The sequence below is a fragment of the Syngnathus leptorhynchus genome, chromosome 13, assembly GCF_054491065.1.
Source record: "Syngnathus leptorhynchus isolate UIUO chromosome 13, UIUO_Slep, whole genome shotgun sequence".
NCBI lineage: Eukaryota > Metazoa > Chordata > Actinopteri > Syngnathiformes > Syngnathidae > Syngnathus > Syngnathus leptorhynchus.
In genome coordinates this window covers 9076630-9096979 of record NC_141207.1, presented here as the reverse complement: position 1 = coordinate 9096979, position 20350 = coordinate 9076630, and the positions used below count along the sequence as shown (strand labels likewise).

Genomic DNA, 20350 nt, shown 5'->3' with positions numbered 1-20350 from the left:
AAAAGTGGTCAAATTATGTGTCAATCTTAAATGTAGTACACTACTGACACCCTCTGGTCAACAGTAGTATTGTTGCAAAATTGATTTGTGGGTGGATAGAGTTTATGAAGTTTTTCAGAAGTTTTTTGTCCTATGATTGTTTGATTTACCTATCGCAATCCCGGTTTTGTTACATTCAGCAATTTTGTAGGTACATTCATGTACAGATTAATTAATTAATTATTATTGCCTCGCCAGCCACAAACCATGAGGGTAATACAAGTTTTGCCCTCTATGACAAATGCTCCTGTTTGTATCTGACGACCTAATAAAAATGTTCTGCGCTTTTATGTTATGTAAGTGCAACGAAAACATCTGGCCTGGTAACCCAACCTGGACATCCACTTGCAACCACACGGGGGCAGTAGACGCCAATGCAAGAGCTCTCCGCATGCAGAATCATTTCGTTGTGCTGCACATTTGTTTGGGTGAATACGTGGACGCTCGCCACAAGTTTCCACCGCACCAAATTTTACTTTCGGGACATCTTAGTGTGTGTATGTCCGGTGACAGTGGGACGACTCCCCCGCGGACGTGGACGTGGTCAGTCGGTGTGTCCCGACCCAGTGACGGACGTGTGAGCAGTCCTATGAGACCTCCGAAGCATTTCGACTCGTTTTGCCCCCAACGCCGCGCGACCAACTTCGGACCCGTTCACGCCACGAACTAGCTGTGAAGTTGAAGACACATCCAACATGTCCGTGGCCGGCTTGAAGAAGCAGTTTTACAAAGCGAGCCAGGTTTGTTGAACTTTTCCTTCCTCGAGCCAGTTACCAACACCCCGCTTCGGGTTCGGCTAGCTAACCAACTCCTAGTTAGCTTCGCTTAGCATTGTAGCTAACGCCATTTAGTTTCTGCTACGGCTAATTAACACTTAACTTGGGTTTTCTTCATTGTGTGGTGCCACAAAGAAGCAAATGTTGCTGTTTATGATGTGTTTCGTGTTTTTGTGTGTTGCTTTTTTTGTCTCCTCTTCCCCACCCTAAGCTAATTAAAGTAGAGGTGAATCTTCCAGGCGATTCGTTTTCTTTGGATTTATAATACCAAAGGTCAAAAGCTCTTTCGGTCTCCCTGTGAGTCATGACTATGAGAAGTAAACATAACATGTTCCAAATTAAACATACAATTGAATTTGTATTTGAAAACTGTGTCAGCGCTTTCTGGAAGACCTGCTGACCTCCTTTTCCACTCCAGATGTGTCGTGTTAAATCATTTCTTGTTTATTTTAATCCGGGAGGTCAATTGTGGGCCCTCATCGATATCTTTGCTCACACAATCGATGGATTTGAGTGCTGATTATTTATTTTAAAACTTGGATCTTCTTCTACTATTACTACAACAGTTCAACCTGGGCGGGGATGCTGTTGAAGAATGTCGTTTTCTTCACCACCCCTGCTGATCTAAGCAGGAAAGCCATTGGGTTTCTGCCTCGAGTTTCCTGTCAGGAACATGCAGAAATCCCTGATGGTTAGAATGTGTTGCAATGTCTGATTAGCTTGTGTGTAAAACTGGACTGTTAACACGATCAGAAGAAGTAGGGTTGAAACAATGGACTGATGAACTCAAATGGCTTGATTGTATAAGAAGGTGGAAAGAAATTGTTGCAAAGCGTTTACAAATTAATGTAGCAGTGATAGCTAATTTAATAGTAATAGTTAAAAAAAACAACAACATAAAAACAAGCATATTAAGTACTTATTCAGTATAGAGCTAGCCGCTAGCTACAGCAAACGACTCTCTTTTTCTAGTATTTATTTATTGAATTAGGTAGACTAAATGATGTCGGTAAATCACCACGACTCAATGCCAGTCACAGATAGAACACCTTGAGATAAGCAGAATCTTTTGTTTTATTTTGACTACACCTCTTTTGTTTTCCCTCTTCTCAATAACGTTTGACACAGCTCACATTTTCCTCACTGGAGCCATACGGGAAGTGGGGCTGGATATCAATGCCCAGCAGTGCGCACATCCTTGTTTACCTTTCGCTTTACATCATCATCAACTCCAAATGCATCGAACAAAGATTTCAAAACCAAAATGTGCTACAATATTGTAAATCAAAGATTTTGGCTACAATGACTCTTCCTAAAATGCTAAACACTTAATTAAGACCATTTAAAAAAACAACAACAACTGGTAGTTATGGAATAAAACGGTTGTAAATCCTTCGCTATGATGCCTCCCACGATCCGGGCTATTTTCTTCTCCCTAAGTCAGGCGGGATAGTCGACAGACTCGCGTCGATTCTTGGCTTCGCTAGCTGTGCTTGTTTTTTCATCAGCGTGGTGAGCAATTCAGGGTGGCAACAGCTAAAAGTCACTGGTTTTCCTGACATGTTTAAATTTTCCACCACAGACTTCTGACATTGCGTGTGACTCGTCCACTTTGCGCTTGTCTGTTTGTAAAATTCAAAATGGGTTCAGACATTTATTTAGAAAAAGTTGCTGTTTCCGTTACGGTACCACAAAAATTCAGAAGAGGCCTGATGGGATGCCACCAAAACTTGAACCACATCATATAAATCCAGTCAGGCGGGTTAACTCCCTTGGACAGATGAGTGAACTTGAAGGCCAATTAATTGGGGAAAGGGTGGAAACGACTGGTATCTCGTGATACGTCTGACCTCAAGGCTGCCTTTCAACCTTTGGCCAAATATGTACGGGGCGCTCTGTAATTCCAGACATGACAAAAGGAGTTCAAGTCTTACCGAAACTTCACACTATTTTTAGTTTAGTCCTCTTTGTCGCTTTTGTCAGATTGGATAAATACTAACTTTTTTTGTCATAAGACAGATTGCTAAGACAACAACGATTTGTTATGCTTACAAAGTAGGTCATACAGTTATTTTGCAACCCAGGGCTGTAAATCATCGCCGTTATCTGCTGCCAGTGGAGTCTGAAGGAACTAATGCCGAAGAAAACACACGTACATTGTTTTATTTTATTCCTGGGATTAGAAAATGCAAGTCAGCGTTGCCGCTAAATGAACGCACGGCTCTCAACGGTGCCCCAAAGTAAAATGTAATCGTTGTCGAGGGAGTTTTAAATAAACAAGAGCAAAACAATCATTCCTCGCTCCTGCGTTGAATTTAGAATGCACGTTGACAGCAGCAAAACAACCCAGCTCGCGTGTGGATGTGTCCATTAGAACCTTATGGGCCTCATTAAATGACCTCATCTGCTCTCCCCCCTCCCCCACGGCTCTTTGTCTTCCTCTCCTGCCGCTAGATGGTGAGCGAGAAAGTTGGCGGCGCTGAAGGAACCAAACTTGATGATGACTTCAGAGATCTGGAGCGGGTAAGACAGTTTTTGGGGTGAATTTCTGGAATTCCGTATGATATCGGACTTCTTGCTGTGTGCGTGTAGAAGGTGGACGTGACCAGTAAAGCTGTAGCAGAGGTGATCTCCAAAACCTCTGAATATCTCCAGCCCAACCCCGGTGAGAAGGCGGAGGAATGTTTGCAGCCATAAATTTTAGAAGCAAGATCATCAGCTTCCTTTTCCTCCCGCAGCATCTCGGGCCAAACTCTCCATGTTGAACACCATGTCTAAAATCCGAGGTCAGGTGAAGAACCCCGGCTACCCGCAGGCCGAGGGGCTGCTGGGAGAATGTATGACCAAGTATGGAAGAGAACTGGGAGAGGAGACTAACTTTGGTGAGATGGACTTTTTGGCACGGCTTGAAATGCCCCACTTCAAATCAATGGCATCATTTTTTTCTGTCTCCAGGTGGCGCACTCGTGGAAGTAGGCGAATCCATGAAGAGAATGGCCGAAGTCAAAGACTCGCTGGATATCGACGTCAAACAGAACTTCATCGATCCGTTGCAAGGCCTCTGCGACAAAGACCTCCGTGAAATTCAGGTTTTTTTTACCACGACATCGTGCGTCTTGTTTCCCTAGGACGTGGATGACGTAACTCTTGTCTGTCCGTCTGCAGCACCACCTCAAAAAGCTGGAAGGCCGCCGCCTGGATTACGACTACAAAAAAAAGCGGCAGGGCAGAATCCCCGAGGAGGACATCCGACAGGCCCTAGAGAAGTTTCACGAGTCGAAGGAAGTTGCCGAGAACAGCATGTACAACTTGATGGAGACTGACGTGAGGACCCCGTTATTTACTTTGGCGTGCCGTGGGGGGCGCTCGTTTTGCTTACTCGCTGTGACGCTACGTTGCGCGAGTAGATCGAGCAGGTGAGCCAGCTGTCGTCACTGGTGGAATCCCAGCTGCAGTACCACCGGCAGGCCGTTCAGGTTCTGGAAGAGCTGTCGGATAAGCTCGGAGAAAGGTGCGACGCGATTCAATATTGTCTTTTTAGAAAGCAAAGATATTTCGCCAAATTGCGTTAGCTTTATGCTAACGCTTCAAACGGGGTCGTGATCTCTCTGAACAGGATGAACGAGGCCCAGTCCCGACCGAGACGCGAATACACGCCTAAGCCCAAACCGTTGTTTGATTTTGGAGAAGACAACCACTCCAACGGGGGCTACCCCACCTCAATGGCCCTGCCACCTTCTCGCAACTCAGGTGAGTCACCCGGAAGGAGTTAAAGGTTTTATTTCTGAAATGTGGGAAAACCGCAGTGTCAATCCGAGGAAACGTCTGTTTCGGTGAAAGCGAGTGGATAAATATTCCAGCTATTTCCAACGTGATTGCACAAGACCTGCATGAGTCAGTGCAGCACAGCACAAATATGTCACACACACACACACACACACACACACACACACACACACACACGCACACGCACACGCACACACACACACACATCTGTAATGTTTACATGCGTGTGCACGCGTGATTTTTTTTGGCCTACATTGTCCGACTGACCTTGTTCCTCTTCCCCCTGACATCACCAGAACCGTCGATTCTCCGGCCCAGATTGTTTTTCCGGAAGCAAACGTTTTGTGAGTCAGAGTGGGCGGAGCATGAATTTCTCCTGTGGTCTGATGTTTTTTTTTTTGTTGTTTTTTTTGTTTCAATTTTTTTTTATTTTAACGTGTGAAAACTAGGAAGCAGAACACACACTAAATCGTTGGTGAATTTCACCATATGGACTTCATGTTTTCTTTGCTAACGTTGCACGCGGTGAAACAAATCCACATCCTGTGGTCTGAGCAAAGTCTGCTTTTTTTTATGTTTCAAAAAACGGAACTCAACTCACCACAATTTGAATAATGCAGTGTCGAAACACGTCTGTGCTTTGCATTGCATCGTGTAAATCATCTTTAGGATTTGATACCTTTTGAGACGTCAGGCTTTGTTACAGACAACAGGGCTGATTAGCTCTTTGCGCTTCTCAAGCTCGACTGCCTACCACGCTGCACAATGAGTGAATTGTGTGGAGACAATTGCGTAGTTTGTTTGTGCATGGAGCTCCTGTGTGCGCTCTGCTGCTCTCAGATCAGTGATGTGTGAGGATGGTTGGGGGGAGTACGAGATAACAAAAGGCAGAGGTGGGGAAAGTACTCACGCCACCTAAGTAGAAGTAAAGATACTTGTGTATTTAAAAAAAAAAAAAATTGATCTTATTAATGAGTGAAAGTAGATGGCGCCAAAGTAATACTTTTATATTAGCCAGTGCCACCTCTATTGACGCTGCCGGATGTTGTGACACAGTCTGTTATGTTTTGGTAAAAGTCGTGCTTTTTCCCTCCCTCCCACCTTGGCCGCAGCCCCGGAGCAACCAAGCTGCAAGGCGCTCTACGATTTTGAGCCGGAGAACGAGGGCGAACTGGGCTTCCGCGAGGGCGATATCATCACGCTGACCAATCAGATCGACGAGAACTGGTACGAGGGGATGCTCAACAGTCAGTCTGGCTTTTTCCCCCTCAACTACGTGGAGGTGCTGGTTCCGTTGCCCCAATAAGGCGCGCGGGAGGGCGGGTTGGGAGCGAGGCCTCGGACAGACCCCGGCGTGGTCCACACTAGATCCAGTTCCACTTGGAGGATGGACTCTTAAGACCTCCCTTTGATTTTTAGACCGAGACAAAGTAAGCATGCAACGCTCAGGTTGACGCAATACGCCCCCCCCCCCTTTCAAATCTGAGCTGACACCTGCTGGCCACTCTGACAATTGCCTTTTTTTTTTATCTGACTGAGGTATTGAACCACACTGTCGCCGTCTAGCGCGTTCTAGTAACACTCGTACAAGGCACTTTGCGCATTTATTTCATATCCCTCAGGTTCGTGTGCGAGTGCCCTCACTAGTGCACTAGTAGACTGATTGTGTCTTGGAAAGTTTTTCCCTATTTGCGCCATCCATATCCTTGATATCCATTTGAGCATTTTTTTAGCCTTACTCTACATTTTAAAATCCGTATAATATTTTTTTCCCCCCATCACTAGAAAGTACAAAAGTTGCCTTAATGAGAAACGGTCATTTTTGCTCAGTGAGGCGTAGTGAAAGGAAATACCATGTTTTCTTAAAATGGATTCCAAGGGTACCGATGTAAACAGCAAGGGCCCCAAAATTTAACCCTGTGGGACTCCATAGAAAAGTGAGGAAGAGCAGGACTCAGAGCAACCAAGGCTAACTCAAGTAAGACACTACTACTGAATCTTGCTAAGGACAAAGGGCGGATATGAAATAAATGCTCAGAATAGCCACCGGTTAACCTTCAGTGTTTTGTCTTTTTAATGGTTTTAGTCCGCAGTGTTTTTATAAAAGCATCTCCAGTGATGCTCCCGTCACTTGACAAGTGCACTTTGTCCACTTTGTGCACTCCGACTTGTCGTAGAGGCCGTTTTACACACGCAGTGCCTGAAAAGACAACGCTGCTGGCAGCGTTTCCGTCTTTCTGTCCGTAATGTGAAACTCCTGCTTCCCACTTAGAGGTTTTCCCGTGCTTTTAAACCCACGTGATGTTTGTCTTAGTACATTTCAACTCTTCCTTAATACGGGTGGAAACACCAAAGTGGAACCTTTTAATCATGACAACTTTTCAACCATAAAATGTCATCTCATGAAACGCCGTTAGCCTAATGCTACCATGATGCAAAAGGCCTTAGAGAAGCTTACAGATGTTAGCATTGACATTTCATGAATGCACCTTATGCCCAGGAACGTTTAAGACTCAATATCAAAGTTGAAATGAGATGACATTTCCTCCACTCACCTCAACATAGGGGGGCTTGGCCACAAAATGGCGTCAAAGCATCTATTTTATACTTGACAGGGCTTTGGCAGTCACTGGCTTTTTTTTTTTTGTGTTCCACTTGGGAGCTTCCACTGCACAAAAATCCATTTGTATATAGTTGAGGATTCCAAACTTGGTCAAAGGGAAAACATCAAGGGAATGCTTTGAATCGGGAATGTTTTTAACCATTTTTTTTTTATCCTTCAGTCCACGTTTGTGCATTTGCCACGCCCAGAACCAGACTGCCACTGTGTTTTGGACCTTGTCTAATATGTTTACACCTGGTATTGGAGCACTGTTTATGGATTGTTTTGAGTGCCTTTGGAACAGAAAGGTAGGAAACCAAAAACTAATGTCCACAATTTCATTTTCAAAATTTTTTTTAACCCGTGGCACTTTTTGCGTGTGTGCTCATTGCGGCACTTTTATGACACTACAGGTTGTTTTCGTCACACACACACACACACACACACACACACACACACACACACACACACACACACACACACACACACACACACACACACACACACACACACACCTAACTAATTGTTTTGCATACATTTTAGATGTTTTTAAAAAAAAAAAGTCCCATTCGTTTCCTGATTGTAAAGCGCTATGTTTTGTGTAGTCGGTCTTAAATATTCAACGGAATCGCATTAAACATATTCAGGTTCGCGATAGTATTATTTTTATATCCAAAACCATTACAAAAAGTGCATGTAGTCCTTTATTAATTATTGTTATACCTTGTCAAATGTTAGATGTAAGCCGCCTTTTTACCTTTGCAACGAGAACTGAATTTAACCACAATTTATTTGTCCTTTATTACTATTATATTCCTATGTGCATCTTTCCCGATCCCGACCCTCTCTACTTCTTACAATAAACAAAAGGCAAAAAAAGGAAATGTGAATTTATTTTCTGATACTATATTGGACAAAAATATTTATTTAAAAAAAAAAAAAAAAAAAAAAAAAAAAAAAGACAGATGTGTTTTAAATATTTCCAGTGTGTATTGGTAGAAAGGTTTTATGGAACAACAATCAGCAGGCTTAAGGCATCACTCAGTTCTCATGCAGGTGCAGTAATAAATAAAAAAAGGGAAACAAGCACAATTCAAAAGGTGTTCACAAACTACTTTTTTCTTTCTTTCTTTCTTTAAGAATCAAAGCCTATAGTCATTTGTAATTCCTCCCCCCGGACTGCAAAACTGTGAAAAGCTGTCATTGATACAGTGAAATCACCTCAGTGTAACGGCAACAAAAGCAAACAATGACATTTCTGACTTTCGTCTCACTGAGCGCTATTCAGCTGGCTGTAGACGTGCTCCAAGATCTGGGAGTAGGCCTGGTCCTTGGGGGCGTGACAGCTCAGTGACCCCTTTAAATGTGACAGCAGTGAGGGAAGTTAAAAAAGATATACATTCGAGGCCTAAACCAATTCAATGTACCTTCATGAATCATTTAAAAATAAATATCTCATGCAAATGTATTACCTTGACAATCATTCAACTATTATGTACAAATAATGTCGGATGTTTGGCTCTCACCTTGATCTTGTCCATCATGGTGGTGTCGGGACACCAGTACTGGTGGAAGTGGACGAGGTCAGGCGCGTCCTTGTAGAAGTCCACCAGCAGCACCTGTAAATATTTTTGCATTCAGGCCTCTTACCAAATAGCACGCTCGGCGCGGTCATACCATCTCATTGAGGACATCACTGGTGAGAAAGTTGTCTTGAACATACGTGACCTCCACAGCCACGGGGATCCCGTAGTCGCTGGGCCTTTGCTGTGATCAAAGACAGCAAAAAAATATATAACGAGGCCCGAACACGGGTAAGCTCGTCTGCCGTGCTCACCTCAGGCGGAGGTACGACCCAGAACGGGGTTATAGTGGAGGCCACACCTTGATTGCCGTGATAGTAAGGTCCTGAAAAACAGTTAACCGATTGTTAGCTGATTAGCCAATTGAGCCAATCAGCCAGGCCTATATGTAACAAAAAGTCCTGAAGCACAGGTACCGCAGATGACGCCCAGGCACGGCTGGAAGCCGTTGTTGGAGCCCTGCAGCCTCAACTGGTGGTCCATCTGCGAGTCGATGTCCTGCAGCGACGGCAGGGCTGGACCGCGGGGGTGACTGTGGTACCAGCCCACCAACGACAAGCCGCGCATGAACAAGTTCTGGCAAATCTGGGTGAATCAAGGTAAAACAAACACAAAAAAAAGAATAATTGTGTGACTTTTTCTGTGTGAGAGAACAGTGTGGTACCTCCTCCTCAACAGCAGATGCAGCTTCTCTGTCCGCCAGCCTTGTTCGGCAAGGGAACGCCCGTAAGACGGTCAGCACTTAAACGAGACCAAAAGGTTTAGATTTGATGGATAATCTTTTTTTTTATTTTTTATTCTTGGGTCAAACCCACGTTGTGTGTTTGTGTCCCAACGTCCTCCGAGGTATCCCACCACCTCACTGGTGGTCAGGTGACAGTGGAAGTCCTAGTGAGGAGATGCATATAGTACCTTTGAGGGGTTTTTCCAGCCCACCTTGAGACTCCGCCCCCAAAAGTTAGTTGTGTGCGTTACCATGAGCAGCAGCACGTTGCTGGAGACGGCCACGTTGAAAGGCTGGAACCTGTTAATGGCCGAAAAGGCCGACAGCTCTACCAGCGTGTGAGGGTCTCTGAGGATGGAAGGTGACCTCGTTAGCGCCCTCCGGTGGACTTGTTAAACGTTTTAGAAAGTGGCTACCTGGTAACGTCCCTCGTGCCCAGAGTGCAATATCTGACTGGGATCCTCTCCCGGTCCGTTCTCCTCGGGGCCATAGCGTCTGGAACAAAAAGCACATGTTGAAATGAACTGAAATTACATTTCGATTACATTCCAATTTAAAAGTACAAACGTAAGAATTGAATGAGAACTTCAGTTTTTCCAGTGCAAAGGGCTCTTGGGTGAAAATGTAAGCACTTTTCCTTTCTCTTCCATAAAAAATGTCAGCTAACAGATAGTCAAGTTACACAACCTGCCTCCGCCCGTCCCTGAAATAGGAAACAGATTGCCGAGCAGAGGAGAGACTTAAAAAGAAGAAAAAAAAAGTACCATGTAATAATCCAGGTTTGTTGTTTCTGTTCTTGTCTTCAGCTTGCACGGCTGACTTGCCTTCCTCTTCATCCTCGTCGTCGTCTTCCTCGCTCACCAGGCTCTGATGTCAGCAACACCACGTAGCGTGAAGAGACCTATTAATTTCTTGAACAACTTGTAGGTCTGGTGATTGCATTAGTTGACATTTCAGCCAACTTCAAACTTTTGCCGTCCCCCTCATATTTTTACTTGGAAGGACACGGCGTGCTCACCATGTCAGCGCTGGGCTGGTACTTGTGCAGCCAGGTGGTCTTGTACTGGGCTAGCTTCTGCCCGCGGTAGCGTACCGACGCCCAGCCGCAACCGGACTTCTTGGCCGGGTTGACCAGACGCTTGCAGTGAGTGGCCCAGGCACTCGGAGAGTTGAAAATCTGTCCCGTCTCCACCCAGCGGATTTTGCCGTCGTTCAGCAGGTCCCCAATGAAGTTCTTACCCTGAGAGTCAGACCCAAAGAAAAAGTGTTCTTTTCAGCCTGGTAAGAAAAGAGCACGTGGCAATGTTTTCTTACCAGGTAGTGGATGGCCAGCACGCCATCACCGGGCTCCACCAAGCCGTCCTTGAGGAGAACCCGCAGCGTGATGCCCCGCCGAGTGAGCAGCGAGCTCCGGCCAGAGCTGCAACGCAAATCGGTCTCTTCGCCGCCGCTCAGTTCCTCCTCCTCGTCCTCGCCACCGTCGTCCACCACCTGAGGTGAGCTGGGCACCTCTGGGCAGAACAAACAAAAGGTAGCGGTACCGTGTCAATCAATCTAATCTGCCTTCCAATTAGATAGTATTCTGACACTTACAAACAATACAAAATGCTATTGACAGGATACGAATGGCATCTATAACTATTATAATACTTGAAGCGGTGTAATTACAGAAGAACAATATTAACTGACAAATATTCTTTATCCTCTGTGGAAAACAATGACTAAAATATTTCTAGTTTTCCGAGTCACTTGGTTGTGAAACTTGTTCCCGGTGGCCAAGGTGCGCACAAGAGTTGCAATTTATTCCCCGCGATAAACGGGGGTTCATGTCTATTGGTTGGCTACTACAATAAACATTTTCGTTTTCTTCCAGGGAGCAAAAAAGATTTCGTTCCCAAACAGTAAAATGTCAGACAATCTCCTTAAATGTCTGACTGGTTAAAGTGTTCTATTGTGGTTGCTTCATGCTTAATTAATCTCATCCCGTTTTATTTTGGTTCTTTTTTTTTTTAAAGGGACAAAACGACCCCCCCCCCCCCAAATGGAGCGTCTCCTTTAACTGTGGCTTAAACCGCTGCCTTTGTTTTCCTGTCCCTTCTCGGCAAAGGAAGCGGCCTGCTTCTCCCTTCTTTCTTTAATTCATCCCCCCCGGTCTTGGGATGATAATTAAAGCCCACTTTCATTCATCCTCCTCACCCATGATGGCTCCGAGTCGCTCCAGCTCGGGAAGCGGCCGCTTGAGCGTGCAGTCGGCACGGAGGCTTTCTCTCTATCGCTGGCGGTCGGCGATGCGCCTTCTTCCCGTGCTCACGGCGGCTCGGCTTGTTGTGGGAAAGCATAAAATGAAGGCTCCGTCGTGGTCGTTTCCTTGTTGTCTTGCTTTAATGTCGGATCCCCTCCCCTTTCTTCTTCCTCCTTGTCACTCTCTCCCTGGGCGCCAGCTGCCATGCTGACGACCACCCACCTCCCCCCCGCCGGACACTGTTCAGATAATTCACATTTACACACACCCCCGAGCAGAGGACCGCATTAAACGTGCTATTTAATAAAACATCCAAAAAATGTAAACAGTGTGGCGGTGTGGGGAAATTAAACGACATGAAAGTGCCATTTTAAATGCGCGTTGAGTATTACGGGGTGTTTTCAAGTGATAAGCACCGTACAAGTGATACGGAAAGTTGAGAAAACTCCGCACTGTTTCAACTTTAAAGACAGTTTCCATACAGGACGTCCAAGTCTCAAAGAAAAGCACTTTCCGGGGATTACGCCAGCAGAGGGCAGCAAATTTCCAGTTTTCGAGTTCGACCATTGCCAGTGGGTTTTTAGCGACACATGCTGGTTAATTAAGGTATTGCGCCACTCCTCATGGGTACACTTTAACTTCCGTGGAATGGAAGTTATACAAAGTGAACGCCTACTATCGAAATCTACGGACATGCATAGAGAGAGAGAGGAAAAAAAGAGCATGTCCACACAAGAAAAAAACAACTTTAAATCACAGATTCTGTTTTTACCGGATGTAACGTCACGCCACAAGTGTTCCTCTCGCAGCTGATTGGACAAGCGTCGAAGAAGGGGCGTTTCTTTAAAATAGCGCCAGTGGAAGTAAATAATCCATGTTCCTTTTTTTAAACAGTGACAAGAGAAAATAATCATCGCTTTTAACTTACAGATGTGTGCATCACGTTTAACGATGCGTAGACTTAAGAAAGAAGCTCTCGAACTGGTGGAAAACGTCAAACCGAAGCGGAAAAGGCAGCGGACGCGTGGAAAAGGTCATTATTACAGTGTGACAAAATGAGAAAAGGCAGACTTGCTTAGTCAACTGATAACATAAACCAAATATTTATCTAATTTTCCTCCACGTAACTTATACACAAGTAAACTGAGTTATCAAACTGACCATAGACTGTATTGACTGCAAAAGTCAAGATCCCCTATCAGCACTCTGTTCATTAAAATTCCAAATTTCTCCCTTAACATCTGTACCACGCTTTGTTACATCATGCTGACTTTTCTCCTGCAGAAGAACCCTCTGGTGTTATTTCGCCCTCTGTCTACCACACATTCTGTGAACCTGCTGATGTTAGTCACCTGCGGACTCATCTCCTCAGATGGTACGACCTGGAGAAGAGAGAACTACCATGGAGGACTTTGGTAAGAAACAATCTATTTTTGTAACACACACACAAAACACTACACGAGATGTTTTTGAGTCTGGTGTTTGTAAGGTTAGTCTGGTTTTTGCAGGATTTTCATAGAGCTGTCTTGTATTACTCCAACAGGCACTAATAGAACCTGATGTCAACATAAGGACGTATGCAGGTCTGGTCAATGCCGCTCATTGGATCACGCACTCTCCACTGATTCACTGTAACATGTTTCTCGTTTCTTATTCAAGTGTGGGTATCGGAGATCATGCTGCAACAGACCCAAGTCGCCACGGTGATAGACTACTACACAAAATGGATGAAGGTGCACATTTCAGTCAGCGTATGGGGGATAATACCAGTTTGGTGATGTTATAAAGTTGTGTGAATGTTTTCCAGCGTTGGCCCAGGGTTTCGGATCTCGCGGTTGCGACACTAGAGGTGATCACACCAAAGCATCAGTTCAAAAAACAGAATTGGGATTGAAACGAATGATTTTGTTCACGAGCAGGAGGTGAATCAGATGTGGGCGGGCCTTGGCTATTATTCACGGGGGAAGCGTCTGCACGAAGGTGCCCAAAAGGTGAGTCACGGGGGCTTTTTATGCACGGCAGATTGTACAATGCCACTTTTGTGCCGACAGGTGATGTCGGAGCTCGATGGCCGGATGCCCGAGACGACGGACGAGCTTCTCAGACAGCTTCCGGGAGTGGGTCGCTACACTGCCGCGGCCATCGGCTCCATCGCACTGGGCCAAGTCAGCTGGAAAACGCACACGCATGAATCCCTTTTGATGCCAGGAAGTAATCACATCCCTCGTCGCCCTAGGTTACCGGAGCCGTTGATGGCAACGTAATCCGGGTCCTGTGTCGCATGAGGGCCATCGGGGCCGACTGCACAAGTCCTGCAGTCACAGAGGCCCTTTGGTAAAAATGAACTCATGTGAATTGCCGTCAACAACAAGTGTTTCTTTCTGCTCTGCTGTCTTTCAGGGCTCTGGCAAATACGCTGGTGGACCCAAAGCGACCAGGGGACTTCAACCAAGCCATGATGGAGCTCGGGGCCCGAGTCTGCACGCCAAAGGGACCCCTGTGCGAGCAATGTCCTGTACGCTCTCAGTGCCACTCTTACCGCAAGGTATAAACGTATTCACACTATGTACTTAAGTACAAATACTTTAGTGGCGAGTGCATTTTGTGTGTAGGTTCAAGCCACACGAGAGCAGAATTCCAAAAGACTTTTTGGGGAAAAGGACACAAAGCCTCCAGCTCTTCAAGACATTGAAGACTGCAGTAAGTCATCTTCCTTTCTCCCCGCCAGAGGTTTTTTTCCTGTCTGACTTCTCTCAGGTGCAAGTGGAATATGCCCACTATGTCCACTTGAGCCTTGGGACGAGGAGTTGGGGGTTCAGAACTTCCCGAGAAAGCCGGCCAAGAAGCCCCCCAGGGTGGAGCGGACATTAACATGTGTGCTGACTCGACGTGGAGAAGGAGGCCAGGAGGAGTTCCTGCTCAAGCAAAGACCAAATAAAGGTTTGAACTCATGTCTATGTTGGGCTTTGACGTGTCCCAAAACACATATGTGGTTTTGTCAGGTTTGCTGGCAGGCTTGTGGGAGTTTCCGAGTCTTTTGTTGGAAAAGGAGGACAAGTCTGAAAAGAAAAAAAAGGCGGTGCTGTGTGCCCACCTCGACAAACACTTGGGAGTACCGTTGATTGACAGCTCCCTTCAGTATGTGGGAGAAGTAAGTTAAATTGCTTGCTCATATTTCCTGAACGAAGAAGGAATCAACTGCTTCTTAAATTTGTTCTTTTCCGTCATAGGTGCCTCATATCTTCTCGCACATCCACCAGACATATGTGGTCCACACTTTGCACCTGGGAGATGCCGAGGCGCCTCTGCGAACGGGAGACGTGCGGTGGATCAGCAGGTCGGCACTGCAGGAGGCCGCCGTGTCTACGGGAGTCAAAAAGGTCACCTACAGCAAGTTGTAGAAATCTACAACATTTGCAGATTTAAACAAATCTTTTGTATGCTAACTGTCATCCAGATTGTGAAGCTTTGGGACTGTGCCAGACTTCAGAAGGAGCTCAACTCTCCAGTAAGAATTCCTCTGCTTCTGTGGCTTGTGAAGCCACACAAAGCCCTTAATACTGTAAGTGATAATAATAATAATAATGATAATAATTTACAAACTTGTGTCACTTAGGATGCAAAAAGGCAAAAGAACGACGACAAGAAAAGACCAGTACGAAGTACAAGGAAAGGCAAAATGAAAGCAACCAGTGGTAGCAACAAGCAACTGTCACTCACGTCTTTCTTCAGAACCACCAAACAGGAACCTTGCTGAAAGCTTTACATTTGTCTGTACAGTGTCATCTACATATCTCTCTGAATCATGCTGCTAACAATGTTAAACTATATTTTAATGGCCAACTCTCAATTTTTGTACATGTCAGTTAAGGATGTTGAAATCATTTCTAAAATGCTTGAATAAAATTACTTTTTTAACTCCAGGCACGACTGTGAATGTTGATTGATTGATTGATTGATTGAGCGATTGATTGATTGATTGATTGATTGATTGATTGATTGATTGAATGATTGATTGATTGATTGATTGATTGATTGGTTGATTGATTGATTGATTGATTGATTGATTGATTGATTGATTGATTGATTGATTGATTGATTGTCGCTATCTTAATACCTATCAAGGTTGTTGAAACAAGGAAACAGCACCACCTAGTGAACAAACATGGTACTAACAGGATCTTTTATAAGGAATAAGAATCGGACTTTATTTTTGTAGCATTTTTGCATTCGCAACACCGTCGTAACAAAACGCTTGACAAAAACATAAAATAACGAAAAATACAACAGAAAATATCACATTAAACCAATATAAATACTTTCGCGTGCCCTGTAAATAATGCGGACGTGTTCCGTTTCTTCAGCATTTTTTCTTGTCAGTGTAGGCTAGTGATGTGCATTCCAGTTATTTTAAGTGAACTGAATCTTTAGAATTGGATCACTGAAAAGATTCGTTCAACAAATCGTTCACCGAATCGTTCGCTATACTTTCTTATTTATTTATTTGTTCCTTTTTTTTTTTTTTTTACCTCGTGTACCTATTGAAGTGTCCATGAGGTGTTCCTAATAACAGGCCACTTCATTAGGGAAAAAATATGATTAAAGCTTAAGTGAAAGTGAAAAGTGCCACACCCGCCCTTACCCCCACTTTCTGATTGGCTGTTTGATTCGTGACGTCACTCGGACACTCTATTAGGTACCCGCCATTTTCAGGTGTTCCTAATAACAGGCCACTTCATTAAGGAAAAAAACTTAAGTGAAAGTGAGAAGTGCCACACCCGCCCTCACCCCCACTTTCTGATTGGCTGTTTGATCTGTGACGTCACTCGGACACTTTATTAGGTACACTTTCAATGCGCATTACCGACACCTAGTGGTTGAAGTCATATGATCTGTAAAAACAAAAAACTTACAAAGTGATTCGTTCACTCTCGTTCACTGAAACGATTCGTTCTTTTGAACGGATCGTTCACTCACGAGCCAGCGCTAGTGAAGGCGGCCACATGAGGCGAAGTCCGTACTCTACCAGAAGGAGGAGGAAAAGCAACGGAAATCTGCTCAACTCGAAGTTGTTTTAAAATGATCTAGATTTTGACTGGAGCTAATTGGCGAGTGAGAGAAAGCTGATGACGTCTGCGTGGGAAACCATCTTGTCTGTGCACCAGAACATAGTCGACAATGGAGGTATGTACTTTGACCTAACTCAACAACTTATATGGACATAATTGATTTATGTCTAATTTTTAGACAGGCTGCAGTCATATTTTGTCTTTTTTTATTCTTTATGTTGGCCAGAACTGTTCAATAATACGTTTGTTTTCTTTGTTGTTGTTTTTGCTGAAACCTGCAAAACAAGTCGAATGAATGCCACCGTTGTCTGTCATTTTGATAGCTCAGTGTCACAATGTCCGTCCGGCCTTGTGTCCTCAATGCATGTGATGACAATTAAGTGCAAATCCTTCTTTTCGACCACTGAGATCCGGTACCAGGCAAGACGTCGAAATCATTAAATATGACAGCGGCCCTTGGTAGCAAAGCATTCCATTTGATCAAGTGAAGCTCCTCAACTCACATAAATGTAGTTCCTCTGTACAAAAATGTCACATGTTGATACAAGAAAATTCATTCTAACATGGCAAAAAAAATGTTGCTATCATCATATCTTTTGACTTCCATTTCTCCACACGGTGTTTTATGCTGCAGACAAGAGGACCGACCCATGGCCGCTGGTCTACTCACCGGTTCCGGTCACGCTCATCGTCCTGCTGTACCTCTGCATGGTCTGGGCGGGGCCTCGGCTCATGAGACACAGAGAACCCGTAGACCTCCGCTTGGTTCTCATCGTTTATAACTTTAGCATGGTGGGCATGTCCATCTATATGTTCCATGAGGTGCGTCAGACTCTTTTGGCCCTTGGGATGTTTTGGAATGTGTGTGAAGTTGAGCGACCTTTGACACCACTAAATTCTTGTGTGCCTTTTTTCCCCCCCCAGTTCTTGACCACTTCCTGGCTGTCCAACTACAGCTTCCTGTGCCAGCCGGTGGACTACAGCAGCAGACCATTGCCCATGAGAGTGAGAGATCTTTTTGAGTGTCCTGAAAAGCACAAGGTACATTTAATGTCTCATTGTTACAATCTTCCTTTTCTCGTAGATGGCTCGGGTATGCTGGTGGTTTTTCTTCTCAAAAGTCATCGAGCTCAGCGACACGGTATAGAGAACTTTGTCATTTGGACAAGATCTTTGCGACTTGTGGCGTGACATGAAATGGTTTTCCTTTCTCTATGTGGATGAGAGCAGTTCTTCTTCATCCTGAGGAAGAAGAACAGCCAGCTGACTTTTCTTCACGTCTTCCACCACGCCACCATGATCTTAAACTGGTGGTCAGCAGTCAAGTACACGGCTGGCGGACAATGTAAGACAACGTCCTGCTTGCTTGTGGACAATCTTTACATGGGAATGTATGAATTGATTTAATTTGGCGTTGCAGCTTTCTTTGTCGGCCTGCTCAACACGTTTGTCCACACTGTGATGTACTCTTACTACGGCCTGGCGGCTATGGGCCCTCACCTGCGCAAGTACCTGTGGTGGAAATCATACCTCACCTGCTTGCAGCTGGTAAGAAAAGCAGCACATTTTTGTGTGATGTCGGATTGTCTGTCATTGTTAGCTAGCTAGCTAGCTGTCTATTGTCATTGTTAACGTTGAGCTAAATGCTCTGTCAAATAGCTGAAAAGTCCACTCAAGTATAACCATGACTTGAAAGCGTATTAATTTCGGCACTCATTTTGTCTCACCAGCTGCAGTTTCTGCTGATCGTCACACATACGACCTACAACCTGTTCACCGAATGCGATTTCCCGGTCGTCACCAACGTTGTCGTATTTCTTTACTGCATCTTCCTCATCATCCTTTTTGGTAACTTCTATCGCCGCAGTTACCTAGACAAGAAGAAGCAGAAGTAAGATGTATTCAGATTTGTGTGTGTACTCAGCCTTGTCCACTAGAGGGCAGCGCGTGCCCATGTTGGATTGAAAACAAGCAAGAGCTGATGATTTGTTTCATTCATATATTTATTATTTTTGGAATGGACAAAAATGACAAACATTCAAATGTGTGCTGTAAACAATTTGTACATTTATACACAAACTTAAAGGAGGGTCGGTATGCTTTGCATTACTGTAGCAGGGAGACAAACCCCAAAGCCACAAAATCAAACAGAGGAATGCAAACATTGTTTTTTCAAACAACACAGCAACACGATACGTTTGTTTCTGTGCTTCGTTCTCAAAATAGAAGTCGAATACAAGACAATGTTTTTAAAAAAAATCTATGAGAGATGTTCTTATTGTTGCAACACTGTAACCAAGACATTTTTTCTTCTTTTTTTGGGTCAATAAAAGTGATTGTGGGAAGCATTTTGGAGAATTTCATGGTTCTCTTTGGTATAGTGAAGACCCACTATTATAATTTATAAATAGCAATTGACACCCCCACTCAACTGCCACAGCTGTAATTACCTATAGATACCACACAATGGCGGCAAATAACTACTTTTGTCTAAATGAAGCACAACTCACTTTCAATGCTCTTTGACCCCAAGATGCCACCAGATAGCGCTAAAGCAATCTCCCAAAAAGAGAAGGCCTGCTTAAGATTTTTCCAGTACATAAAATCTAAATTAGCGTTCGTGTATGAGTGGAAAGCACGTGTGACGTAATAACAAAACAGTCTCAATATATCTGTGTCTACGACTCTGTGTACACCGACGACATGTGGCCAAGGCTACGCTCGAAGCTGCCAGTCTGGAAGAAGGCGCCCTCTTCTGGACTGGAGGAGAACTGACAGCCTGCACTGCCTTGCAGCTCCTGGCTCAAGTTGAAGCCTGCAGGACAGACACAAGCCTGATACAGATGGATGGATCACCCGGACTCGGATGGAAGCGTTTTGGGATGTCTCACCTGCGGCGCCCAGACAGTTGCTAGTGGCCATGTGGAAGCCATTGTGCTGATGGGAAGTGTAGGCGTGAGAATCGCTCACCATCTGCTCCGTGCGGAAGGAGTCAGAGAAGTGGAAGCAGCTCTGGAAGCTACCTTGGAATTCTGCAATGGGGAGAGAAATTGAAATCAAATTGGAGCCAGATTTAATCTTTTTTTTAACCAATCATTTTTCAGATTCATCCTCGCAGGGCCAGAGTGCTGGCTCTTGATGATGTCACACCTCAACTATCCTCTGATTGGTTGGTCAAATCTGTTTGACTAGCATCTGTTGTGATCAACACAGATTGAGAAGCAGCATCTCCGGTGAATATGGTTTTTATTTTTTTGTCATGTTATTAGATACAGAAAATAGAAGGTCCTCAATAGAAGGTCCTTGGAAACATTTATTCTAAAAAAAAAAAGGTTTGCGAATTGACGCTATTTAAGTCTTAACTTAGTTTTTGCCATTGTCTGTGTTGTGAGGACCACAGAAGACACAACAGCAGCGTTCCTGGAACATGTCTCGGCAACTGCGTGACCACAAAGTGGTGGTGGTGGGGGGGGCGTCCGTGTGTTCAAGTGTGCAGAGAAAACAGTGTCGAACTGGAACGCGTGCCCCG

At 44.7% G+C, this 20350-nt stretch overlaps 5 protein-coding genes across 6 annotated transcripts in view; 3 read left to right on the top strand and 2 right to left on the bottom strand.

Annotated features, from left to right (window-relative positions):
* Window positions 1-370: 370 nt before the first annotated feature.
* On the top strand, window positions 371-11021 carry sh3gl1b (SH3-domain GRB2-like 1b). Of its 2 annotated transcripts, XR_015067954.1 has the most exons (10): window positions 681-779; window positions 3270-3338; window positions 3408-3480; window positions 3554-3697; window positions 3771-3904; window positions 3981-4139; window positions 4223-4326; window positions 4432-4565; window positions 5714-9385; window positions 10317-11021. XR_015067954.1 is itself a non-coding variant. In XM_085927864.1 (9 exons), the coding sequence occupies exons 1-9, from the start codon at window positions 735-737 to the stop codon at window positions 5905-5907; spliced, it is 1056 nt and encodes a 351-aa protein (XP_085783990.1). In that variant the 5' UTR covers window positions 371-734; the 3' UTR covers window positions 5908-11021. The 2 variants fall into 2 exon arrangements, 1 of the variants encoding a protein (XP_085783990.1); XM_085927864.1 differs by having other exon boundaries at window positions 371-779; window positions 5714-11021.
* On the bottom strand, window positions 8112-11967 carry mpnd (MPN domain containing). The gene is made up of 13 exons (XM_085927865.1): window positions 11707-11967; window positions 10825-11021; window positions 10529-10750; window positions 10275-10377; window positions 9927-10005; window positions 9762-9858; window positions 9602-9674; window positions 9451-9527; window positions 9203-9371; window positions 9041-9111; window positions 8881-8970; window positions 8730-8822; window positions 8112-8560 (listed from the first exon to the last, which is right to left on the bottom strand). Exons 1-13 carry the CDS (start codon window positions 11708-11710, stop codon window positions 8474-8476), a joined length of 1362 nt encoding a protein of 453 aa, XP_085783991.1. The 5' UTR covers window positions 11711-11967; the 3' UTR covers window positions 8112-8473.
* A 613-nt stretch (window positions 11968-12580) lies between these two features.
* mutyh (mutY DNA glycosylase) lies at window positions 12581-15661 on the top strand. The gene is made up of 15 exons (XM_085927906.1): window positions 12581-12785; window positions 13037-13167; window positions 13296-13335; window positions 13412-13485; window positions 13560-13601; window positions 13672-13743; window positions 13804-13917; window positions 13989-14086; window positions 14153-14297; window positions 14365-14452; window positions 14510-14692; window positions 14755-14903; window positions 14983-15132; window positions 15210-15260; window positions 15369-15661. Exons 1-15 carry the CDS (start codon window positions 12683-12685, stop codon window positions 15507-15509), a joined length of 1581 nt encoding a protein of 526 aa, XP_085784032.1. The 5' UTR covers window positions 12581-12682; the 3' UTR covers window positions 15510-15661.
* Window positions 15662-16744: 1083 nt separating this feature from the next.
* Window positions 16745-19169, top strand: elovl8b (ELOVL fatty acid elongase 8b). Its single transcript, XM_085929027.1, has 7 exons — window positions 16745-16936; window positions 17456-17643; window positions 17746-17826; window positions 17906-17962; window positions 18052-18166; window positions 18242-18369; window positions 18552-19169. Exons 1-7 carry the CDS (start codon window positions 16879-16881, stop codon window positions 18714-18716), a joined length of 792 nt encoding a protein of 263 aa, XP_085785153.1. The 5' UTR covers window positions 16745-16878; the 3' UTR covers window positions 18717-19169.
* glis1b (GLIS family zinc finger 1b) overlaps window positions 18687-20350 on the bottom strand; it is a 29807-nt gene continuing 28143 nt past the window's right edge. The window contains exon 10 of the mRNA XM_085928561.1: window positions 18687-19853. Coding sequence (XP_085784687.1) covers window positions 19537-19853 — 317 coding nt within the window. The 3' untranslated portion in view covers window positions 18687-19536. The remainder of the gene's footprint in view (window positions 19854-20350) is intronic.

What these genes read in the sequence shown, in the direction of transcription:
- sh3gl1b (XM_085927864.1), top strand. Translation starts at nt 735, where the DNA reads ATGTCCGTGGCCGGCTTGAAGAAGCAGTTTTACAAAGCGAGCCAG. An exon ending in AGTTTTACAAAGCGAGCCAG is followed by an intron (nt 780 to 3,269) that starts GTTTGTTGAACT and finishes TCCTGCCGCTAG; the next exon opens with ATGGTGAGCGAGAAAGTTGG. An exon ending in ACAACTTGATGGAGACTGAC is followed by an intron (nt 4,140 to 4,222) that starts GTGAGGACCCCG and finishes TTGCGCGAGTAG; the next exon opens with ATCGAGCAGGTGAGCCAGCT.
- mpnd (XM_085927865.1), bottom strand. An exon ending in GTGCCTGGGCGTCATCTGCG is followed by an intron (nt 9,112 to 9,202) that starts GTACCTGTGCTT and finishes ACTGTTTTTCAG; the next exon opens with GACCTTACTATCACGGCAAT. An exon ending in CCATGATGGACAAGATCAAG is followed by an intron (nt 8,561 to 8,729) that starts GTGAGAGCCAAA and finishes TCACATTTAAAG; the next exon opens with GGGTCACTGAGCTGTCACGC.
- mutyh (XM_085927906.1), top strand. Translation starts at nt 12,683, where the DNA reads ATGTGTGCATCACGTTTAACGATGCGTAGACTTAAGAAAGAAGCTCTC. An exon ending in CAACATAAGGACGTATGCAG is followed by an intron (nt 13,336 to 13,411) that starts GTCTGGTCAATG and finishes TTCTTATTCAAG; the next exon opens with TGTGGGTATCGGAGATCATG. An exon ending in TGTCTACGGGAGTCAAAAAG is followed by an intron (nt 15,133 to 15,209) that starts GTCACCTACAGC and finishes ACTGTCATCCAG; the next exon opens with ATTGTGAAGCTTTGGGACTG.
- elovl8b (XM_085929027.1), top strand. Translation starts at nt 16,879, where the DNA reads ATGACGTCTGCGTGGGAAACCATCTTGTCTGTGCACCAGAACATAGTC. An exon ending in GAACATAGTCGACAATGGAG is followed by an intron (nt 16,937 to 17,455) that starts GTATGTACTTTG and finishes TTTATGCTGCAG; the next exon opens with ACAAGAGGACCGACCCATGG. An exon ending in TCATCGAGCTCAGCGACACG is followed by an intron (nt 17,963 to 18,051) that starts GTATAGAGAACT and finishes GGATGAGAGCAG; the next exon opens with TTCTTCTTCATCCTGAGGAA.